The sequence below is a fragment of the Telopea speciosissima genome, chromosome 9 (assembly GCF_018873765.1).
Source record: "Telopea speciosissima isolate NSW1024214 ecotype Mountain lineage chromosome 9, Tspe_v1, whole genome shotgun sequence".
Classification (NCBI taxonomy): Eukaryota; Viridiplantae; Streptophyta; class Magnoliopsida; order Proteales; family Proteaceae; genus Telopea; species Telopea speciosissima.
This window is the reverse complement of record NC_057924.1, coordinates 14,236,448-14,261,855: the sequence shown is the minus strand read 5'-3', so window position 1 is coordinate 14,261,855 and position 25,408 is coordinate 14,236,448. Positions and strand designations below refer to the sequence as shown.

General features: G+C 39.7%; 3 protein-coding genes and 1 non-coding gene across 4 annotated transcripts; 2 read left to right on the top strand and 2 right to left on the bottom strand.

Annotated features, from left to right (window-relative positions):
- The first annotated feature begins 2,809 nt into the window (after positions 1-2,809).
- LOC122639425 lies at positions 2,810-3,558 on the top strand. Its single transcript, XM_043832281.1, has one exon. The coding sequence runs from the start codon at positions 2,854-2,856 to the stop codon at positions 3,373-3,375; it is 522 nt and encodes a 173-aa protein (XP_043688216.1). The 5' UTR covers positions 2,810-2,853; the 3' UTR covers positions 3,376-3,558.
- A 1,570-nt stretch (positions 3,559-5,128) lies between these two features.
- On the bottom strand, positions 5,129-5,893 carry LOC122638656 (U-box domain-containing protein 8-like; the record flags this gene model as incomplete). The annotated part of the gene is made up of 1 exon (XM_043831510.1): positions 5,129-5,893. A coding segment is annotated over one exon (630 nt), but the record flags the coding sequence as incomplete, so codon positions are not given.
- A 2,640-nt stretch (positions 5,894-8,533) lies between these two features.
- On the top strand, positions 8,534-8,605 carry TRNAH-GUG. Its single transcript has one exon. It is a non-coding gene; the product is annotated as a tRNA-His (tRNA).
- A 13,188-nt stretch (positions 8,606-21,793) lies between these two features.
- On the bottom strand, positions 21,794-24,854 carry LOC122640125. The gene has a single exon (XM_043833261.1). It carries the CDS (start codon positions 24,829-24,831, stop codon positions 21,973-21,975), a length of 2,859 nt encoding a protein of 952 aa, XP_043689196.1. The 5' UTR covers positions 24,832-24,854; the 3' UTR covers positions 21,794-21,972.
- Positions 24,855-25,408: the final 554 nt, after the last annotated feature.

Genomic DNA, 25,408 nt, shown 5'->3' with positions numbered 1-25,408 from the left:
GCCTTCAGTATAACCAGTAGCAGATCAAATTTGCAGCTATTAAAACAAAAAATCATGAAAGTTGTCATTGGTGGAATGAGTGGTTGCAGGTCTACTGTGGAGGGGATAAAAGTGCAAAATGTAGACTCTTGTTGGGTTGAGTAAGCCCTCAATGATGATGGGTTCTTGGGCTCAGAAAACTGCCGACTCCAAATTGATTTTCTTTTGTATTAAACCTCTTAACTGGTTGGATAACATCGAGCCTATTTCTTCTTTAATCATTCTCCTTGACCATAGATCTTATTTGTTTCAAACTTGTCATAGGCAGTGATTATTGAAAATTTGCACCAGTCAAAGTCAAAAGTCACTTTCAGAATTGTGGTTTCTGTATTTGGAGCATCTGGTACGTCTCTATCCGACTCTATTTTATGGTTCTTTCCCCTTTCTTTGAAATTTATTTATACTTTTTGATTCTGTGGGCATGGAAGCCTTCTTTTACCCAATTCTCTTCTTGGAGATGTGGAATGATTAAACAAGTGAAAATGTCTAGAGAAAGCCTCTATGGGATTGCATCAGTGCTGTCGTCTAGTATCTGGACTCCTACCAATAGAAAAGTATGCGATTCCTCAGTCCACATTGCACCGAAGCTTGTGAGGACGGCCTTCTTATATTAACGTTTTCTTTAAGTGATTTTCACTGTAAAATCTCTGCCATTTCACATTGACCTGCTGTTCTACATTCTATTATTCTACAGATCATTATACGCTGCTGTAACTGCAGCGCTCCTGTACTCCATCTTGCGGTGCTGCAGGTGCCATGTGTGCACAGCGGGCCTCACATGGCACCTGCAGCGCTGCTCGATGAGTACAGGAGCGCTGCAGTTACAGCAGCAGATAAAAATCCATTATTCTACTGCTACTTATGGACCTTGACCTTGACCTTGACCTATTTCTTTTCCCAGAAAATTCGAAGAGAAATGGACCTCCACCACTTGCAACCATGGTTTGAGGGTGATCCGATCCGTATTGGTATCGTTAGCCGCTGATCTCGATACCGTATCAGTGAAACAGTATTGACCAGGGGTAAAACAGCCAAGAAACCAATTTTTAACGAAAATCGGGGGTAAATTTGTCTGATAGGGGATGATTCATGTCTGTATTGTATTGGTTTTGACGGTGATCAATGCTATCACAACCTAAATTCTTACATTGCTATAACAACCTTAGTTCTTACATTCTGTTGGGGCAGTGCTCTTCACTATTCACCTGAAATTAACAAAACAGAGTCTGAAGGGTGTGTAGTATTGGTGAAATAAAACAGTGGGTAAGCTGAAGGGTCCGGTGGATTTCACATTTCACACCCTCTGTTCTGTTTTGTTTTATCCAAACTTCTTAGGGAATGGAGAGTTCTATGACCAATGTTTAAGAATTGTAATTGGATTTTGACTGATCTGGATCGGCCTATTTCAAACTAGGGCACCTATTTGGATCCCAATTTGGGTTTTTAATCCTTTTGTGTGGCCAGGGATTTAGGAATTTGTATCGGATGAACATATATCGATCTGAATTGGCCTATATTGGATGGATTTGACCCTGGTTTTAGTTTTATCTAAAAATTGATTTTTTACCATTTTACCTTTGGTTTGTACGGACCTATCAATATGGATTGATCAGAAATCGGTATCAGCCCGTACCAAAATTGATATTTGTATGAAACGGCCGATCTGACCTATCCGATCGAACCATGGTGTGGCCATCTATATGTTGGGAGCTTTTGGATTATCAGTTTAATCACTTATTCATCAATGGGAGAAGACCCATAAATAGCAAGACTCTTGCTATTTAACCTTGGTCTCTCTGCAAGAGCAACTGTTAGGGCTGCCAACTTCCCTTGAGTTAGAATCGGTCTTAGCTGTTGGAATAGAACTTTATAAGGAGGAACCTATTTATGGGTCCCTTCATTACCTCAAACAATAAGCCCAGATCCAAGAATCCAACCTAAAGCCCATACTAAGAGAGAAAGAGAGAGAGAAGATAGGAGTGTGACAGTGTGTGTGCTGCCCTGAAAGGCTAAAACTCCAAATGAAATCAGGAAATTGATGCTGTGGCAGAAGCGCAGAGAAGACCCTTTCTGCCAACACGAAACTGGATAAAATAGAAGCTCAGGGGTATCTCAGGGCCTCCACCAGTAACACTGTTAAATGAAAAAAATGGGTATCGGGTATGGTGACCCAGGCCAAACCACTGGCACAAAAACCTGCAGTGGAGATTACAAAATCCGAAAATGGACCATTGACGATAACCCTATTGTTGACTAGTACTATTCACAGTATATAGTATGTACAGTACACATCTGTGAAAACTTCAAAAGTGAAAAAAAGAGAGAGACCCAGCAGCTGCTGCTGTTCGGTGGTCCAACACCATAACACACCACCCCATGTCTCTTCCTGTTGTCCTGTGTCCTCCCCCATGCTCTCTAGGGTCTCTCTTCTAGCTCTAGCATCTAACTAGCGCTCTTCTTCCTTTCTTTCTTTCTCTGATCAGTCCTCACTCCAAAGTCCTCACCGGGAAGAGATCATGGGAATCTACCATTCTGAAGACTAAGGACTACGGGGCAAATCAGGAAAAAAAAAAAAAAAAAGAATCACACAACCGTCATTCTCAACAAAGGCAAGGTCTTATCTGGGCAAAACACAAAATCCTCAATAGTATCCCCTCTGACACACACACACAGAGAGAGAGAGAGAGAGAGAGAGAGCCCCAATTCCTAAGTAAGGGAAGCAGGAAAATTTTCCAGAGTAAGGAGAGGGGAAATTCGCAGGAAAAATTGATTGATCGGTGTTGCCGTTTGTGGGTGTTCAATCTCCAATCTTGAATGGCCGACGACGGGAAGGAGGGAGGAGGAGGAGGAGAAGAGGAAAGATCAAAGATGCCCTCTTTTTGGCTGAGGCTGATGAGCAAGAGGAGGACATGGGTTTGTCTCTTTGTGTTTGTGTATGGTCTTCTCTTCTCTTCCTCATGGAATCTCCTTCGATCCATACTCTCCTGGTACTACTCCACCATCTCTTCGTCTTCTTCTTCTTCTTCTTCTAGGGCTTTTGGGTGGCCTGCCCTTTATGCGTCGGTGCTCTGCGGTGCCGTGTTTGGTCTGCTTTCCATGGTAGCAGCGCTTGCCGTTGCCGTCCCTGCTACCTTGGTAACATGGATCACCGTTCTTGTGTTGCTCACCTTCTGTGGGAAGCCTCGGAGGTCGCTGGTAAGTGAGGGCAGGAAGATTACGGCCGATATTATAGGGTTTGCCATCAAGATTGTGCTCAGAGAAGGCAACATCGTCGCTGCCGTTTGTGCGGTTCTTGGGTACTTTGCCCTTGTGAGGAGGGCCGGAGAAGTTGTCTGATTTTAGGTTAAGAAATCAAAATTTTCAGTAGGTTGTATTAGCTTTTAAGGTTGTTCATCTTAATTTTGGGTCTTTGCTTCCTGTAATTAATGGATCAAAAAACCTTCCTATTTTGTTAAATTTATTATGTAGTAAATCCCAAATCAAATTCCCCGAATCAAAAACTGATCTTCTTCTTCTTCTTCTATTTAATATTGATCTTGCTTCTCTGCAACTACAAATACATCTATAACTGATATCAAAGGTTGATAAGGAGAAAACTTTTTGGGGGTAGGGGGAGGAATAAAGGGTTTGTTTGCTTGAAAGAATTACTGTGTTAATTTTCTGCCGATTGTTAATGATGGTTTCTTATGAACTGTGTGAAGTGGTTGTTTGATTCTATTTCTATCACCCTAAAAGAAAAAAAGAGAATTAGGGGTGTAGACGTGTAGTTTGTTCTGTTCATCTGAAAAGTGACAAACCAAACGGTCTGTACTACAATGTCCATTTTCCATTGCCGCAGGGCATCCATGGAAGCTTTAATCCCAACATTCTTTGCTCCATGTGGAAGAAATCTAAAGCATAGAATTGTCATTGAGTATTTTCCTCAAATAGGTAGTGGTCAAGGGGCACAATATATTACACGGATGACACGTGGAATTTGATTTTTTTGAAAGCTAAATGTGTGGGTCGATCAAGCTTATGTGAAGGGAAGGAGGATTCTGATCCTCTCCGCAGCGCATCCGACGGCTGCAGAGTATTTGGGTGCATGCCTGGTTCTGCCAGCCGACCGATGACCTTTCCAGGAGGTGTGGCGGTCTTTTCGCCTCAGACTGTGTCTGGGTGCAGGTACACATCCTCACACAATACCAGTTACGTGCTTAGCATTCTTTCACTAAAGATTAATTAATAGGAAAAATTACAAGATTAGATACTATCGGGTTTTACATAACAAATTTATCCATTTAGTGTTTCAGTTACGAAAATTACTCAAAATTGAGTTTAAAATTACAAAACTAGCCAAAATAGCGTTCCCTTAAAAATGGCCATTTGTCCAAATGCTCTCTACAACTTTTCTAATCGTAAACTCCCCATACTTTCAAAACAGTGTAGCATTTTGGTCCAGTCCGTTAATTTGGAATGTTAGACGTTACTTTTAGAGAATCTAATGACCAAAATGCCCCTCTGCTTCCTTTACTTTGCAATTCGAAAAGTTGTAGGAAGCATTTGAATAAATGGGTATTTTTAAGGGGCATTGGTAAAAAACCCAAATATTTTTTTGGATGGTTTTACCCATCCACCTCCCTTTGTCCCTGCTACCATACCCATCCCATTTCTCTAATTGTCCGTCCTCTTGCTGGTGTTATCCTCACGCAAGAGTGAGTACTACGTAACTTTTCACCAAAATAATAAGGGATAAGTACGTGTACCCCTTGTAATGCACCTAATATTCCTCATACCCCCCTAAGCTTCTGATAAGTTCACGTATCATTCCTCAATATTTCATGTACCACCCCTGCTTTATCTCCCCTAATGCCATTTAAGTCCACATCAGGTATTAAATGCTATAAAATGACCAAACTACCTTTTCTTCTATTTCTTTTAAAATTTGAAAAGACCTAATTGCCCTGATCTATTTACTAAAATTTAAAAAGATCAAAATGCCCTCATCTTTCCCAAATCATCATCTCTTTTACACCACCCCCACCCCCACCCCCACCCCCACCCCCACCCACCATTAACACCATCACCATCCCACTGTGAAGCCCACCTCCACAAGTAAAGTACGAAGGAGAAGAAAAAAACGTCCTTGCTCCTCCCCAAAGCCGAGCTCTTTCGCTTCGTTGCTCACAAAGTTTTCCTATAAATGTAAAAATTTAAGGGCGAATCAACTGGTGGGCTTGTACTTCTACAGAGCTTGAATTAAACTCGAAGCGTTTCTCGTAATCTTTTCACTCTCATCATCCAACAATCCCAAACAAATATCTACAACCCCTTCCCTTCTAGCCTCCGAACCCACTTGTTCACTGTAAGAACAGATCGAAATCAAAGCGGATAGGGCGTGCTGTACGGACCGTGAAGTTCCGTTCCTTAACACTCCAACCAAAATTGGAACACAACCATCAAACCTCGCCATTTCTTCTCTGCCTTCCTTGCATTTAGCCAAGAGACTCAGAACCTCAAAAGCCCTGTCGACCCCAGAATCAGCCATTTGGATCAAAATTGGCACCGCCCCACATTCGACGACTCTCTTCTTATTGTCGGGGAATGAACAAAGGGCATAAAGAGCGGTGGCTGCTTCTTTCTTTTCTCTGCTGCTGCCATCTCGAAGAAGCGAAACCAGAGCTTTAATAGCAAAAGGGTAGGAACCAATGGTGGCCTTGTTAACTTCCACCACCGCCAGACTCGTCAACATGGTGGCTGCAAGAGCTCTGCAGTTGGGTGTCCCATCCTCACTCTGCAAAACTCCAACCACAGGCTGAATGGCACCCTCAGCGATCAAACCCACCTTGTTATCCTCATCTGGACTGAGATTGAGAAGATGATGATTTGGGGAAAAGAAGATGATGATTTGGGGAAGACGAAGGTATTTTGGTTTTTTCAAAATTTAGAAAATAGGTCAAGGCAAATAAGTCTTTTCAAATTTTAGAAAAGATAGAAGAAAGGGTAATTTGATCATTTTATAGCATTTAATACCTAATGTGGACTTAAATGGCATTAGGGGGATAAAACAGGGGTGGTACGTGAAATATTGAGAGATGGTACGTGGACTTATCAGAAACGGGGGGTACACATACTTATCCCAAATAATAAAAAAAAAAAATGACAAAGTTGCAGGCCCTTCCATCGTATCTTCTTCAATTTTTCGCTCTATCTTTCTTCCCTCTATCTCCGGTGACATCAGTAGATTAAAGAGAAAAATTATATTAAAAAACATGGGAAACCACTCCCTCAATCACTATTCAAAAAATCAAAGGGGATTCTCGATTCCATGGCTCCTCTCACCCCAAGATCTGAAGATCTGGAAGTAGCCAATGTCGAGCGCGTGGTGAGAATCCTTACTTCTTATATAAACATCTCTTTGTGAAGTTTCGTCATTGAGTTTGTAACAATCTCTCACACTGTTTTTCTATATCGATCAATTGTAATTTTCGATTGTTTAATTTGTAACTGCGTAGAACGCAGAATTGTTTATCCTTACGGGATAATCGTACGACATCTGTTTATTGATTTGAAGGAGATCAAGGAATTCAGGAAACAACTAGTTCAGTACCGATCCTTCTCTATTCCTTCTAATTCACTTCCTCATGCGTTACCTCCTTGATATCATTATATATCAATCAAAATTCCATCCAGAAATATAAAGTGATTGAAACAAATTTTCTTATTCTTCTTCTCTTCCTGCAACCTCACCTCTGTTTCTTCCCGCTTTCCCCCTGGAACACCTCTACCCACCCCCACCTGTTCCTTCCTTAACAATCCACCGTGGCCCCCAAGCCGCACCCTGTCCCCTGATCTATCAGAGCATGAAACAAAGTAAAGTAGATTTTCTTTCTCTCTCTCTCTTTTCCAGTTCGCTTATGCTCTGCTTCTTCTTTCTTCAACCCCGCCCCACTCCCAACCAAAAAAAGAGGGTTTTCATGGTTTTGTGATTTCGGAGTGGTGGTTATTATTATCATAATTACTCGTTCATTTCTGTTTTTGATTTTCTTGCAGTACTCATTCAATGTGGCCCTACAATCCATCTTTGGAACGGATGACAACCGCTACAGAGAACAGCTAACAAGGTAGAAAACGAAGCTTTTACCATCGCCATTGCTGCCCATAGAAGGTGCATAAGCATTGCTACCTTGTTAGAAGAGAATGGATCAGGCGAATCGGTGGGGGTGGGGTCTCGGTACGGAAGATGAAGCACGAGGAGAAGAAGACGGCCCATTCCCTTCATTATCCTCAAGGGTAAAATCATCCAAAAAGAGAGGAAAATACTGTATTGGCTAGTGTGTAAAGCCAAACTCAAGGTTGTGTAGGTTGTGTAACTTTGTTAAATCAATCAGTAAAAGTGATTAGAACCCAAAAGGGTGTAATCTTGTAATTTTTCCTAATTAATATTGGATGAGTTCTTGATCAAAGATCCAACATTTGAGGCAAACATATAACTAGTATCTAGTTTCCACATTTAAATATCTTGATCCTGATTGGGTTCATTCTCTGAGCCCCCTACATTCAATCTATACACTCACAATCTCTCTTTCCCACAAATGCAAATCATTGGTGGCACCATTTTCCAACCACTTTACTTACAGAAGGTAGGGAGAAATGCAGCGCAGACGGGGGAGAGATGTAGGAGGAGAGAAGGAGGGAAGGTACGGGAACGAGAAAAGGCAGGGATATGGGAGGAGAGCAGAGGCAGCAGGGGGAGAGGGGGAGAGGAGGGGATTGTAGGAGCCCGTGGTGGAAGATAGAGAGAGAGAGGTTCCATGTTATGTACAATAATTCCACTTCGGTCTCATAAGGGCTTGGATGTGGACATATATGATATTGGGTTCCCTCCCATTGTAGATTGGTTTATGAGGGTGAGTGCTTCCAATCGTAATATTGGTGCTTTCATTGATCTGTTCTTTTGCGGTTGATTACTTGGGAGGGCAATCGGGTGCCAGAGTGAGAGATGCTAGGAAAGGGCTACCTACTGTCGGACAAAATCCTGGAGCAGGGTGGAGTCGCCTTGAAAGGGCTATCTAATCCAGAGTGGATCGACAAAGATGTCGACGGTTAAAAGGTGGGATAATGTTATGTACAATAGTCCCACATCGGTCCTATAAGGGCTTGGATGTGGGCATTTATAATATTAGGTTCCCTCCCCTTGTAGACCGATTTATGAGGGTGAGTTCTTCCAATCGTAACATTCCACTAGAGGAAGAGGTGGTGGTGGGGAGTTAGTTTGATTGTGGAATAGGAAAAATTGAAAGTATGAAAAGGGATACCCCAAACATAGTTTTTGAAACTTGAGGTACCTCTAGTATCACATAGCATTAGGTAAACCCATGTATAATTTATCCTTTTAATAATATGACCTGATCATTGTGATTTTGTGATGGTTTGATTGCCAAGCAATTTCATAATTGGTAGCTTATCTAAATCACATAATAAAATTCGATTCCCAATATTTAACTTCAACCATGTGGCTGTAGTTTAGTGGTAAGAATTCTACGTTGTGGCCGTAGAGACCTGGGCTCGAATCCCAGCAGCCACAGTACAAGTAATGCTTTTGACATATTAATAATATCCATAAACATTATAACAATTAGGGGTGTCAAACAACTCAGTTAGATTCGATGTAGTTTTGGTTTATTTTGATTTTTTTAGATTTAGATTGGTTTGTTTTCGGGTTTGAACTACAATAAAAACACTTTACTTTACATTCCCCAAGCCAAAAAAAGTAAACAACTATGAATAATATTGAAATCAGTCATTTATTTGTCAATCCAAATAATTTTGTATACAAGGAGATCAATGGAAGAAGCATTGTTACAAATCAATTTTTCTATTCTATTTTTTTCGGTAATAATTAATTTCTCTATTTATAACCTTATATTCATTGATTTGTAGCAATTCTCCTTACAATCATAAATTTGCTTATTAATATTGAAATCAATGTATAATCAATTCATCTATTTATAACCTTATTCTCAATGATTTTTTATTGGTTTAATTCAGTTCGGTTTTTTGTTTGGATATCGCTCGGTTCGGGGGTGGTCTGGTTTTCATTTGGTTCCGTCATACTCTGGTCCAAAACCAATCTGATAAGGATCGATTCGGTTTGGTTTGGGTTTTTTTAATTGGTTTTAGTCGATCTTAACAGTTCGGGCTAGGTGTTGACACCCTTACTAACAACATGGATCTTTGTCTCATGATTGAACAACAACTAGCTAGGCAACGTTTGGAATGCATTCTAAGCCAATTTTGCATTCTTAGACTATAAAAATAATTGTTTTAATTTATCGCTCAAGAATACGAAATCCAGCATTCTCATTGTTTTTATCGTATGCAAAATCGACTTGGAACGTATACCGAACATAGCCCTAATGAATTTAGAGTATATGATGATACAATTCCATAGAGATCAATTCTGGCTATATTGAAGAGTACTACAATGTTCCATTACAATCTTGGAAGCCGAAAACCTAACCTTATTGTAGAAATTATCATTAGCATTCCACGAGAACTTAATATTAGTAAAATTTTTCGTTAAGTCACTAAATTCAAGAAAGAGGTTAACTATGGTGTCCAAGGTAGACACAGATCATGAGAAAGATGTAGTAGATGGCATAGATCTCTATTACTCCACCATATTTCTTAGAGCTTGATCATAATTTTGCAACATGTTTCCACCCCTGGAAGATCCCAGCATGTACCGTAAGACTGGAATTGAAGGCTGTATTTGGTATGCATTTTTGGAGTGTATTCTAAGGTGATTTCGCATTCAGACCCCAACAAAAGAGCATTGGATTGCATGTCCAAACATTGTGGGCTGTTGGATGGTGCGCGACAGAGGACCCAATTCCAACAAAAGATGCCTTTCTCGGCAATAAAGCCAATCAATGGTGCTCAAATGGCCCCCAAAGGTGAGAACTATTGATGCTCATTTGGAGGCTTAACCCACTATTATCTATCGCTTCTGCTTTTTTAGTTCCTAACCAGTGATAAGATCTGAATTGGGCAAAAGAAAAAAAAGAATACAATAAGAATACTCTAGCAGTTGCGACAAATGACAAATCAAATTAAAATGATTGTCCTTTTTTTTTTTTTGTCTTCCAAGGGTCCTACTCCATTCTAATAAACATTTCTTCTGAAAAATAAGAAATGGAAAACAAGGATTACAGAACGATCCATTTTTCACTCTTGATGATCTTTCATCCGATGGATTTCTCCATCACCGTTTTGGTCATTAACCTCATCCTCCTCCTCCCCAAACATTTCTTCTTCATAATCCAAATCCTCCTCGTGGCAATCAAACCCTACTTCGAACTCCTCATCGTCTTCGTCTTCGTCTTCCTCTTCCTCATCCCTGTTGATAGATAGTCCACGGCGGTATCCACGAGATTGATCGGCAGGAGATGGAAATCGAGGCACGAATGGATCATAGAACGAAAATGAAAGATTACGTTTAAGGCTTTCCGGCGAGGCTACGGTTACTCGGTGGCAGAAAATGGATTGTCGAGATGAGACTGCCACCAGCCTCAACATCTTCGAAGCAATGGCCGCCGACGATCTCAAGATCATTCGCTCTCTTTCTCTCTCAAATGTCAATTGCAAGAACAACGCAGGGTTTAGGGTTTTAGGCTTCTCCTGATGCCTTTTTATAGGAGATTGGTGGGCACAGGGATTGCTTCCGACGATCTCAACATCATTCGCTCTCTTTCTCTCTCAAATGTCAATTGCAAGAACAACGCAGGGTTTAGGGTTTTAGGTTTCTCCTGATGCCTTTTTATAGGAGACTGGTTTAGGGTTTTAGGTTTCTCCTGATGCCTTTTTATAGGAGATTGGTTTAGGGTTTTAGGTTTCTCCTGATGCCTTTTTATAGGAGATTGGTGGGCACAGGGATTGCTTCCGACGATCTCAACATCATTCGCTCTCTTTCTCTCTCAAATGTCAATTGCAAGAACAACGCAGGGTTTAGGGTTTAGGCTTCTCCTGATGCCTTTTTATAGGAGATTGGTGGGCACAGGGATTGCTTCCGTCGATCTCAACATCATTCACTCTCTTTCTCTCTCAAATGTCAATTGCAAGAACAACGCAGGGTTTAGGGTTTTAGGTTTCTCCTGATGCCTTTTTATAGGAGATTGGTGGGCACAGGGATTGCTTCCGACGATCTCAACATCATTCGCTCTCTTTCTCTCTCAAATGTCAATTGCAAGAACAACGCAGGGTTTAGGGTTTTAGGTTTCTCCTGATGCCTTTTTATAGGAGATTGGTGGGCACGGGGATTGCTTCCAGCGATCTCAACATCATTCGCTCTCTTTCTCTCTCAAATGTCAATTGCAAGAACAACGCAGGGCTTAGGATTTTAGGTTTCTCCTGATGCCTTTTTATAGGAGATTGGTGGGCACAAGGATTGCTTCCGACGATCTCAACATCATTCGCTCTCTTTCTCTCTCAAATGTCAATTGCAAGAACAACGCAGGGCTTAGGGTTTTAGGTTTCTCCTGATGCCTTTTTATAGGAGATTGGTGGGCACAGGCGTTCCGACTTCGAAGGTATGGAAAGTCTGGAACCCTAACACAACCCAGGTCAAGGATTTTAATTTTTAAACTATATAATTGAACCATTTATTAGACAGTTTTATTGTTTTGATTTAAACGATTCAATTTTGGTAAACAGTTTTTTGTTAGATTTTGGCACATTTATGTCAATCTAATAGTGTTAAACAGTCCGGTTCATTTTAAAGCGTTTAACTAAAACGGTCTCAATTTCAAAATATAACCGAACCATTTATTAAATGTTTTCACGGTTTCGGTTTAAATGATTTGGTTCGGTTTTAATAAATGGTTTCAGTTTGATTTTGACACCATTATCCCAAGAAGGAAGCACTATCCTTTTTCAGCTTTGCCCGGGCTGCCCTTGAACCAACTAACTCTAAAACTTCATTTCCATGGTGTTAGTCTAGCGTAAGCCCAATCTGAACTATGGTTATGTAATAAAAAAACAACTATTAATAAGGGTGTTAAACAGTTTGGTTCGATCCGATGCAAGTTTTTTTAGGTAAAACCAAAACCGAACTCTATAAGTGGTTTCAATGGTTTCGGTTTTAAATAACTTTAAACAGTTTTAGTAGGCTTTTTATTTTTTATTCAAATGACATCTTTCTCTTTACATTGAATTGAATTGGTTATTGTTGTATGTTTTTTTTAATAATTATAAGGTTATATAGTTGTTTATATGTTTTAATTTTTTATTAAAAATGTTTGAATGCTTCTTAATTTTTTTTATTAGGTTTTGTTTATTCTTACCATAATTGTGTATTCTAACCATGAATGACTAAAATTTATTATGTACTAATAAACGTGCACGTGCAAATGCAAGTGGGGACGAGAAAGATGGAGGAGATAGAATGGAAGCAGGGATAGGGATTAGACAAGGGAGAGGCACGTGAGGTTAAATGTTTGGGGGGAGGGGGGAGATTGTGAAGAGAGGGACAGAGTTTTTGGGAGTGAGAAGAAACATGTTAAGAGAGAGAGAGAGGTTTCTGTTAGCTTCTCTCTTTGTTCTTTATACTTTTCTTCTTCTTTCTTACTTATAAGTTAAATAACTCTGGGATCAATTACAAAGTTTCGCTTGGTCCAATCTCCCTTCAGTAGCCCTATAAAATTACTTCTTCTTGCTTTTATAATTCATTCTCATATTTGTTACACAATTTGATTGCTTACAAATCTTTCAAAGTAGAATTAAAGATGATCACATAATCTATTGAGAGTGTTGTAAAGATTGCAAGAGCAGAAAATGTAGCAAGAAAAAAACATACCCGGTCATTTGATCGGAAGGAAAGTGACAGTAAGTATTGATCAAACATTTTTGAATTAAAATAAGTGCAAATACTCCCAAGCTCCCTTTTGCATCTATTAGAATGAAGAGCAGAGACCAAGATAGAATTTAATCCTAAGTTATAGATGTCACATAATGATGCAACTATAATTTACACTTCTCTTTTTTTGATGGGAGTGTCCTCTTCCTAATAGGCCACAACACAATTTGATCAATCTACTCAAGACTTGGACAAAGGAACAAAATAAAAGAAAACAGAGAGAGAATTCCAAGATAGAGCTACACAAAAAAGGAAGAAGCACAAGAACAACTTGTAGTGTCCCCTAGTGAAGCCTCAATCAAGTTTTCACATGCCCTTGAGCAGCAACTTCGGCAAACAGCCATTTCTCAAGTAAAGCAAGAGGGCTTCACTTCCAAGAATTGGCTGCTTCTAATCTTGGAAGTGGATCTCTGAAATTGACTGTACCATCCACAAGCCCAGGTTGAGAGACATCATCAGGCTATATATTGTTATTAGCTGCAATTGGATACCTTGACTACAAGCAGAATCATTTCCAACCACATTGTTGGAGTAGTTCTGAGTGGTCTTTGAGGTTGTCTTATTAGATTTTGATTAATTCTTATCCATCCTTGGAGCAATATTGATATCTTCTAAGTGCTTGAGGCATATATTGATGTCTAGGATAGTCCCATGTAATAGCAATAGCCATTGCAAGGCTTCAAGTTGGACAAATTGTTTGGATTCTTCAAGGACAATTACTCATATAGAACCTACCTAGCTATGGATGTCAATTTGAAGCTGTTGAGATGTATTACCCGATTCTATAAGGGTATTTTTGGTATTTTTCTGTTGTTATTTGCCTATAGCTAATATTGTCGGCTATATGGGGCTATTTATGTAATTCTGATATTTCCTACAAGTTATAAATATGAGGGTTGAATAATCACATCGATTATTCTAGCCATTCTCTCTCAATTCCAGTTTTGTTAACATGGTATCAAAGCCAAATCAACTTTGATCGATTTTTTTCAAAGCCCACCTCCCTCCCCTCATTCGAACTTCATCCCTTCCCACCCTCTGTCTCAGTCTTCTCTCATCTTCTTCTCCCATTAGGGTAGTACTAGGGGGGTGATCACACTGATCTAGATGCTGCCCCAACTACCTCGAATTTCTCCACCAATTTTTTAGATCGATGGAAGCTGCAGGACTGCCTGCGATTTGAAGATTCTATTTTTTTTTTAAGATTAGGCCTCAACAAGTATTTCGGCTGCTTCTTCCCTTGGAGAATCTTCTTCAGCTACTGCCCTCAGCCTCCATTCTCTTCATTAGCTTGTTTGAAGACCCTCAGTAATGCTGATCACACTCTGTTTATCAAGCAAAAGGGAGAAAAAGTCACTCTTCTTATAGTTTATGTTGACGATATAGTTGTGACTAGCAATGATGCAGATGAAGTTTCTCACCTGAAGGCTTTCTTGGGATGGGAATTTGACATAAAAGATCTAGGCCAGCTAAGATATTTTCTTCGGATTGAAGTTGCTCAGTCTCCAAAGGACATCTTTTTCTTCCAAAGAAAGTGGTTCTAGATTTACTATCAGAAACTGGTTTGCTTAGCTGTCACCCTTGTGACACTCCTTTGGAAGCTAATATCCGTCTACAAGAGAAGGATGGTGAGGCTGTTGATAAGGGCAGATATTAACGATTGGTGGGAAAACTGATTTACCTCTCCCATACCAGACCAGATATTGCCATTGCTGTGAGCCTAGTAAGTTAGTTCATGCATGATCCCTATTCCACTCATATGGCTGCTATTCTCCGTATTCTTCATTACTTGAAATCAGCTCCAGGAAAAGGGATTCTTTTGTCTCCTCATGACCATCTTCGTATTGAGGCTTATACAGATGCTGATTGGGGTGGTAATCTAGACAGGAAGTCAACCTCCGGCTACTGTACCTTTGTTGGAGGGAACTTGGTAACATGGCAGAGTAAAAAACAAAATGTTGTGGCAAGATCAAGTGCTGAAGCTGAATTCCGTGCCATGGCCCAGGGCATATGTGAGTTATTGTGGCTTCAGAGTTTACTCCTAGATATCCGTGGTTTTGTTCATTTTCCAACGATGTTGTACTGCGACAACAAAGCAGCGATTAACATTTCCCACAATCCAGTACAGCATGACCGTACCAAGCATGTGGAGATTGACAGACACTTCATCAAGAAGAAGTTAGAGAGTGGGTAGATTTGTATCCCTTTTGTGAAGTCTGGAAATCAACTAGCTGATGTCTTCACCAAAGGGTTGATTGGGAAGTTGTTTTATCCTAACCTAGTCAAGTTAGGTATGTGTGATATCTATGCACCAAATTGAGGGGGAGTGTTGAGATGTGTTACCCGATTCTATAAGGGTATTTTTGGTATTTTTCTATTGTTATTTCCCTACAGCTAATATTGTAGGCTATATGGGGCTATTTATGTAATTCTGATATATTTCCTACAAATTATAAATATGAGGGCTGAATAATCACATCGATTATTCTAGCCATTCTCTCTCAATTCCAGTTTTGTTAACAGAAGCCTTCTCTCCCGTTGATCTTTGGAGATTTGCTGAGAACCCGAGAACATCATCTCTAGTATTGCCATCAAGGTGTGTAGAGCATCCAGAGCTTCTTCCAATGGATATCTAGTATTTCTTGATGTTGTTGTCTGTTCTATGAAGGAAGGTAGGAAGCAAGAGCAGCCCATTTGCATCGAAATCAGATCTATATTAATATAATAAAAAAAACAAATTTAATACTGAAGAATAAACACAATCAAAACTTCATCTGCAGACACATTTACAATTCACATCTCTTATTATCTGCAACCAATCATAGCTGCTAGAATGAATCACAGCAGCCTTTGCAAGGCCTTTGCATCGTTCCCAATTTGGATTCCCAACCAGATCAACCAAAAGGAAACCATCATTTTCATTTCCATTACTGAAATCTAAAAAAAAAATCATAAATACAGGATTTATAACTACAGAGTCCAATCGATGAGAACTCTTAGGGGGGAATAAATAAAAAATCCCAAGGGGTGGCTCAAATGGCAAGGACCAACATCCACAAGAAAAAGTTCATGACTTCAACTCTCCTTGGAGCTTATTGCTTGCCTATCGAAAAAATAAATAAATAATAAAGCCAATCAATGGTGCTCAAATGGCCCCAAAAAGTGAGAACTATTGATGGTCATTTGCAGGCTTAACCCTTTATTATCTATCGCTTCTGCCTTTTTAGTTCCTAACTGATAAGATCCGAATTGGGCAAAAGAAAAAAAAAAGGATACAATAAGATCACTCTAGCAGTTGCAGGTGGTGGTGGTGTTAACTGTTATTGCTAAAGATACAGAGAGGTTCAATCAATTTAAACTCAAAGACGGAAAAACGATCACAAACGATTCAATTCCATTACTGGATAATACAAACAGAACGACAAATGACAAATCAAATTAAAAAGATTCTCCATTTTCTTTTCCAAGGGTCAGTACAGATTTGATTACTCCATTCTAATAAACATTTCTTCTGAAAAATAAGAAATGGGAAACAAGGATTACAGAACGATCCATTTTTCACTTTTTATGATCTTTCATCCGATGGATTTCTCCATCACCGTCTTGGTCATTATCCTCATCCTCCTCGTCAAAATTTTCTTCTTCATAATCCATATCCTCTTCGTCGGAATCAGACCCTTCTAAGAACTCCTTGTAGTCTTCGTCTTCCTCTTCGTCGTCTTCGCTGATAGGTCGTCCACGGGCATATCCACGAGATTGATCGGCAAGAGATGGAAATCGAGACACGAATGGATCATTGAATGCAAATGAAAGATTACGTTTAAGGCTTTCAGGCGAGGCTGCGATTACTCGGTGGCAGAGAATGGATTGTCGAGATGAGGCCGCCACCAGCCTCAACATCTTCGAAGCAATGGCTGCCGACGACCTCAACATCATTCGCTCTTTTTCTCCCTCAAATGTCAATTGCAAGAACAACGCAGGGTTTAGGGTTTTAGGTTTCTGATGCCCTTTTATAGGAGATTGGTGGGCACAGGCGTTCCGACTTCGAAGGTATGGAAAGGTCTGGAACCCTAACACAACCCAAGTCAAGGGTTTTAATTTTTAAATTATATAATTGAACCATTTATTAAACGGTTTTATTGTTTCAATTTAAACGGTTTAATTTTGGTAAACAGTTTTTCGTTAGATTTTGGCACATTTACGTCAATCTAATAGTGTTAAACAGTCCGAATCATTTTAAAGCGTTTAATTAAAACGGTCTCAATTTCAAAACATAACCGAACCATTAATTAAATGATTTCACGGTTTCAGTTTAAATGATTTTGTTCGATTTCAATAAATGGTTTCAGTTTGATTTTGACACCCTTATCCCAAGAAGGAAGCACTATCCTTTTTCAGCTTTGCCTGGGTTGCCCTTGAACCAACAAACTATAAAACTTCATTTCCATGGTGTTAGCCTAGCGTAAGCCCAATCTAAACTACGGACATGTTAAAAAAAACCTATTAATAAGGGTGTTAAACAGTTTGGTTCGATTCGATGTAAGATTTTTTAGGTAAAACCAAAACCGAACTCTAGTAAATGGTTTCAATGGTTTCGATTTTAAATAACTTTAAACGGTTTTAGTAGGTTTTTTATTTTTTATTCAAATGGCATCTTTCTCTTTTACTTTTTTTTATTTATTGAAATTGATCTAAACTTACATTGAATTGAATTGATTATTGTTGTATGTTTTTTTTACTACTTATAAGGTTATATAGTTGTTTATATGTTTTAATTTTTTATTACAAATGTTTGAATGTTTCTTAATTTTTTTTATTAGGATTTGTTTATTTCTAACCATGAATGACTACAATTTATTATGTATAGGTTTAAACGGTTTACTTCAATGGTACGATTTTATTTGTTTTAAACCATTTAATTAAAAGATCTCACGTTTAAAACCAAAACGAACCATTATTAAACTGTTTCAGTGTAAACGACTCGATTCAATTTGGTTTTGAAACCCCTATCAACTATCCAACCTTGTTATTGGTAAACGACACAACTTTGATTAGCTGGCCCAAACCAGTCCCAAGACCCGTGATGCTCTATTGGGGTCAGATCTGATCCGAAAGCTCATAAACTTCAGGATAAGCCTAGATGGGTGTTAATCAGTCGGGTTGGTTGGTTTCGGTCGGGCTTAATCAGTTCCCACCAATTTAATGCCCTACACATTTTCTGCTCGTTTAGGTAATTGGGCCTCGTAGGGCAAGAGATGGATACATTTCTATTCGGTCAGGTCAATTATTGTTCTATAATGGGGCTAATCAGGCTAATTGAATAATTGAGCTACAAATGGTTCTTAAACAGACCATAAACGGGCTATAATCATACTAGAACAATCAGTTATCGGTTGGTCACAGTATTTGATTGGTCCAGTCTAATGACCGTCAGGCCACTACCTTATACCAGCACCACTCGATTATTAATCGAACTATTCTTAAACCTGACATGTTTAATAATCGATCGGGCTGGTCTCAGGGTTCAACCGATCAGTTCAGGTTGGGCCTACTATTGCCAGCCAACTTTCGATTCTCAGTAGTACTATAGGGCAGCAGAAAAAGATTAGGCTTATCTCTGGCAAATCTTAGGAAGGACTTCTTGAATTCTCATCACTCCTCACAAAGGATCAATAGGTGTTCACTTATGTGCCTGTGATTAAAAACCCTTACTAACACAGGTTCATTGATGTTGGTAAACCATATATTACCCCCACCTGCTAGGAGACTAAAAAATACTTCCAATCCTATTCACCTGGTCCCTGATTCTCACCATCTATAACAAATTTAAGGACATAACAGCTCTTTCATCTACATTAAAAGTAAACCAACCACACATGAATCATATTCCACACTGTGGTGGCTGTAACCAATGATCAGAATCTTGGATTGTATTACCATTTCAACTGTTCAAGTGACTAAGCTAGAAAGGTATATATATCCAGCATTCTTCACTTTGAAAAGCATGTTACTTGTATGGAATTTGATTTTCTGATCACAGTGAATGCAAGATCGAAACTCTTTGCATCCCTGATTTTGCATCTGCGATCCCCCCCAAGGAAAATTTCTTATCCTAATTGAAAAACTGAAACCTCTGTAATTGGGAAAGAGCACATTCACATTTGGCAACAGGCTACCAAAGAAAAGCCCTAATGGAGTATTCACAGCCCATGTTCCATAGGTGTTCCCTGAGATTTAGGATTTAGACTATTCATCCATCCAAGTCATTCTGTACCTGAGTTTCATATATTAACATTTTCACATAAAAACATTATGGTTCCATTTCAGCATAAAAATTTCATGTAAAAATTTTACACATTGAAAAACTATCCAATGTCTTTCCAACAGGTAAAATAAAATGTTATTGTAAAATTTTCCAATACTTGTTTACCATTTATTTTAAACTGATAAACCGAGTTACTATCTGATTTAGAGAAATCTAGGTGGACAACATGCCCGATCTAAGGTTTGGAATTACTGCTATAGTTGTCAAAAAGTGTGTTACCAGGAACTTCTTCACGGTAATCCACATTATGTAATCTTTGCGGAGAAATCCATAGACAATCCATTCATTCAAACAAGAGGTCCCACAAAAGTTGGATTGTGCACTCCTTTGTTAAGGTCATCATTCTGAGCTGTCTCTGCTCCATATCCTGTACCCTTTCTCCCAGACTGCTGCTGTCTAAATCTCCAAAGATTACCCTGAAGAGAGGTCTTCTCTTGTGAAAGTTTCTCAATTTCTTCCTCCATTGTGCATCGAGGATGACTGGCTTTGAATAGGTTTCCTGTGGTGAATTCTCTTAATAAGATGCTTCTGATCCTTCACAAAATCTTCATAAGCAACTCACATCTCTCTGGGTCAATCCCTTCCAGAATCCCTATTAACAAGATAAAGAAAACTTGGTTCTCAATTCAATTCAATTCAATTCGTATTCCAGAACCCAATTTCCTACAATCACAAAGTCAACAGATTAGTTTTCAGTCTATGCCCATTTCAGCTACTATCCCACCATCCTACTTCAGATTTGAAGCAATTCCTGCGATGCAAGAATTTGATTATGAACAGATATAGTTCAAATGGTTAAGAGGAGATAATAATTAACTTATTGGCTTTACATGGACACACAACTCTGATAATGAAATTGAAGTTCATATAGCTCTAACATAAAAGCCCAATTCTCTTCTGCATTGGAAATGAAGTGGCTCAAGCAGTAAAGCAGCTTCACCCACCTCGGTGGGGAAAAAAAATAGAAGCCAATCAAGACATCAACGACGCATAAAACAGAAAGCGATACAAGATAAGAAATTATTCTGGAGAGCTTACATAGGTGTTGAGTTGCCCGTTGAAGCTAGAGAATTTCTTGTGCTTGAAATAGGTGGGGAGATGATACAAGCAGCAAACTCTAGGGATTCCACACAACAAAGCGGTTCTTGTTAGTACTCCAAAACATGATTTAATCGGTCGACAAGTCATAGACCATGTCAGACATCTTCAGCAGGAATGGAGATGGACTACCGCACCACCACCAGACTGGTCTCTTTTTTCGTTCCGTTTTTGTGGTTTTCTGCAAAAACTGTTCTTCCGGCAGGGTTGGTCTGGTTCTTAAGTTCCCATATTTCTCTTAGATAAGCAAAGGGGGAAAAGAAGAAAGAGAGACGGCATTGAGCAACAACGGCTCGGACTCTAGGCGCAGGAACAACTCTGATTCTCAGTCACAGACACCAAAGGACTGAGCAAAAGTGTTGAGCAATGCGCGAGACATTTATGAGGAATATTTTATGGCAAGGCCTCTTCTGAAAAAATGTGGGAAAAGTTTTACAAATTTCGAAGCAAAGAGAGGAAATTTTGATTTTACAGTAGAACTTCATTTTCGGCAGGAAAAAAAAACGGAGGCTATATGATTGTACCTGTCAGACTACCACAAGAAAAAAGATCTCAGTGATCAAGATACCTACTTCAGATTTTGAAAGTTTCGCGCTTTAAGGTTGCAGGAAATACCACCATGTCTACTTCACTCCTGAATTCCTCATCAGCAGTAGTTGCGCTTCAGACAGGTCCTATTACTGTGTCCATAAACAAGCTTACTTTGCACCACTACATATGGATTCTAGTAAAGTCAAAACCAGAAATCCTCATATTTCTACAATGTTTATAGAAAATCTTGATCCAGTAACAGTTAAAAAAAAGACCATAACCTGGTAAGATTGCCACTTCCACAAATCCACAGTGGCCGGGAGGGATGGACTGGAGTTTGTCTTAACCTCCGGCATTTTTGCACAAAGTACACACCCTCAGACTCTAACCAGCAAGTACATCCAGGCAACCTGAGCTTTTACAGCATGATGATTACAATCACAAAGATTAGTGTATCAAGGCTAAGATGTTATTCATAGTCATAGGAATAATTGACAACCTCAAGTTATCGCCAATGGTGTCTAGGAAAACTGTTTACTAAGGTTGGGTCCAAGATTCAATTTTGAATAGAACAAGTCACTGTCGTCTTTTCTCTTACTAAATTTTAGTTTCATGGTGGGGGAGAGGGAATTTGCATACCATGTACCATAAAATATCTATATCGATATTAAGAAACCATCAGGTAGCTAATGGTCGAGCAAGTAATCAGCACACATACACCAACCAAAAGATTCAGAAAAGAAGGGGTCAAGGAACAAGAAGAACATGGGTTAATGTTTGTGTTGTTTCCATCAAATAAAACCATTAGATATAAAAAGTTATACTTGAAAGAAGAAGCCAGTAAGATAAATTAAACAGGCTCAATTAATACTCCTACAAACAAAATGGCTCAGAGAATAATAATGAACTCGGTAATCACAGAACCTATATTTACTTTTTAAACAGCACACAACAGTATAGAGAATCCTCGAAGAAGAAAATTCCACAGCAACTAAAACTCAGACTTGCATTTATACAGAGCAGTGGAGTTTACAGGAGCAATAATGATGGAAGTAGGGAGTTGAGTAGGTTACTCTCGCAATCACTAGCTGCTAACTACAGGAACCTTCTCATACAAAACAGATTCTCTAAATTTCAAGGGAAGGATGCAACGACCACCAAACCGCTGTTGTATGTAGATGATGATGGCAAACAACATACCTCCACAAGGGATAATAACGTCCCAAGCTGTGGAGTAAAAATCCACACCATGACTAGCATAGATGTATGATACATCAAAGTAACGACCATATTTGTGGGATCTATAAAGATCATATGCATGTGGCAGCAAACGGACAGCAGTCGTTCCAACATAAAATGATGAGGCGAGAGCCTTCTCTTTGGAGTTCAAGAATAAGTTGAACAGGATCTGAGGGAGCAGAAAACCATCCAGGGCCAAACCAGCATAAGATCTCATGTCTCCCCAAAGGGAATGCTGCTGATAATTAGGCACAAGAGAGTTACGAATCATAGGGGCCTCATTAAAATTGTTCTTCCAGTGCACAAATAAAGCAATCAACCCACCAAGTAGATACAATGGCAGAGTCACATAGAGAGCTTTAATCTCAGCAGTCCACAAGCCCTTATGACATCCATCACTCCATCTTGTTGACCAAACCTGTTGGAGAAGACGGAACTGCAATAGAAAAGCTACCATTGTAACTACTCTTACAATAACTTCATTAACTTCAAGCCATCCACCAGTCCCTAGCAAAACATTCTGCTTGTTACGGTCCGCCATGAACAATGCTTCAAAGTTCAGCAGTAGAGGGATCATGTGCCCTAAAGTAAGTATGATAAGCATGACCAGTGAGATGAACGGAACCATATCCAGATGTTTTTTCACATAGAAAAGCTGCAACCCAATGAAGACGCAGGCAAACGTGTTAGAGATCAGAACCATGGTGATCTCCAGATCCATCCTCCAGAGAGATTCTTCTGCTTGAGAGCGATAAATAGCATTTGAGGAAACCTCTAAAGATTTGAAGTAAAGAGGGTCAGACTTCTCCCGGGTGCTTTTGATAGTTCCTTTGACATGACTTCCAATCTTTGCATCCAGAGGATGGAACTGGACATTAATGAAAACCTCACAGTCAATGGAATCATTTTTAGCAGATATCTTATACTTTGAGTCCAAAGACCGACAACCCACCATGCATAGGTTTCCAGTTTCACCATTGTAGATCCCTTCACCTGAAATTTTTATGAGTGTATGTGTACTTGGAAGAATCCTACCAAATTTGAATTCAGGTGGAATCGTGAAGCTTATCTGATAGCTGACATTCAGCACACTGCTGTGGTTGTGAGTACTCACTTCAGTTGCAGCAGTATCTTCTTGGTCAGATACTAGAATGAGGGAGCGGCTGGAGTGCTCATAAAACTGATCACCAACAGAAAGTGGAGTTGCATACCCCCATGCAAGTTGCCCAAGATCATTTTTCACAGACATGTCGAATCTCATGTCATATGAATACCCATCAGGGTATATCTCTCCCTTGGTTTTATGGGCCTTGATTTCGCACTGCTTGCTTAGTCCGCCCATCATGGTATACTCATACTTGAGACCTGGAACTGACGGTGATGCATCCTCAGGAGCCTGGAATATAACTCTATCAAAATAACCAGAACTATTCGCAGTTGCATTGCTCCAAATTTGTCCCACAATAGAACTCCTGTTTCTGATTGACAATACTGGGGGGAACCTCAAGTTCAGCCTGATTGAGCAATCTCCGACAGAAGCTCCAGCTAATGAATCTGTAAAATTCAAGATTCGGCAAGCAACAACGCAAAACTGGTTCTTCTCTCCATCCCACGCTCCCTCACCAACCAGTGTCATTTTGGGGTCAAGAGGCTGGTTATACCCAAAATAGCTGAAGTTAGAAAATACCAACGACAGCCGCATCTTTTGGTTACCTGAACATCGGACTCCATCGAAGGACATGAAGCCAGGCAAAAACCCAATACTCTTATCCACAGGAGTACAATTCGTAGCTGCTGCATCGCAATCACCCCTGTACTCCAATTCAAAGGCATTAGCTGGCCTACGTAGAATCGAACAGATACCTTTACTTGATTGTAAACCAAGCGATAACTCTTGCTGATCACCATTGGTACTCGAACACCCGTTGTCAATTTCTTTATTGATCAACGAGTACTCGTAATTGCTCTGAGAAAGGGCCAACATGGAAATTGGTTCAAAGTAGTCCAAACTATCGACCTTATCCAAGCTCTCCAAAGTTCCACTAATCAAAGAAGTAAGAATGGTCGAATTCTCGGGATAATTAAGCTTAAAAACAGCCGAAAGGTCAAGAAATTCACCTTTTTTTTTGGAGTAACTCATACCAGATCCAACCATACACAACCTCCCCGTCGATGCAGACCAGAACCCTTGTAACCTGAAATTCGCTCCGCTTTTCCGAACAGGGAACCGAGGTGTCCGATGCCGTAGCCGGCCATAAAGAGATCTACCAAAAGTCGAATTACCCACATAAGAATATGTATTGGGGCCTCGGAAGTCCAAGTTCCCCTCGACCTTAAGAACACCAGGAGCATCGGTTTGGTATACATTTCTGGTTTTAAAAGAAACATATTTAGGGAAATTGAACGAAGATTGGGAATTCTGACCAAGAATTCTATCGCCACCGATGTAATATCCGTTCTGTACCATGAGAAAATTTCCACGAAACATTTCGGGTCCCCTTCCCCTTGGTGTCGATTCAGGGACGACGGAATTGCAGTAATCGTGGTAAGAGATTTGAGAAGCGTAAGGAGAAGCAGTCATGGAGTTCACTGTAACGAGGTTGAACAGGAAAAGCATGAGATGAATCCATGAAAGTTGAAGCTTCCATGAGGTGATCAATGAAGAAACCAAAACCCTAACCTTAAGTCCAGACACTCCAGACATGTTCAAGGATAGAGAAGGAGAAGGAGACGGAGAAGGAGAAGGAGAAGGAGCAAACGAAGCTGTCTCAGCAGAAGGGATTACCATTCCATCAAAATTTATATCTGGAGAAGGAACTGGTGAGCCTGAATCTCTCTTTCAAACTCCAACTCTTCATTCGTTGTGGTAGAATCGTAAAATTTTGGATAACATACGGAATTTAGTGGGATTTGAGAAAAGTGTAGGAGTGAATTTACTGAATTACCATTGGGACTAAGAGGAGGGCCCACCACCCAAAGTAGTTGACAGCAGCTACTTTACCGGCTACCGTCCATCGTTATCTAAGTAAGTATCAACGACTGACTTATGAGTTATGAGTAGGGATGTAAATGGATAACCGAAATCCGAATCCGAATTCGCATCCGTATTCGTTTAGGGGCATCCGTATTCGTTTAGAGATATCCGGAAAATAATCCGAATACTCCGATTAAAATCCGTCCAAAAAAAAATCCGAATACTTAATAAAAAAAAATTAAGTAAATAATGATTTCAAGGGTTTTTGAAGATTAAACAAGTTCTAGAATATGATGAAAAGAGAATC

Coding starts and splice junctions, on each gene's coding strand:
- LOC122639425 (XM_043832281.1), top strand. CDS start 2,854: ATGGCCGACGACGGGAAGGAGGGAGGAGGAGGAGGAGAAGAGGAAAGA.
- LOC122640125 (XM_043833261.1), bottom strand. CDS start 24,831: ATGTCTGGAGTGTCTGGACTTAAGGTTAGGGTTTTGGTTTCTTCATTG.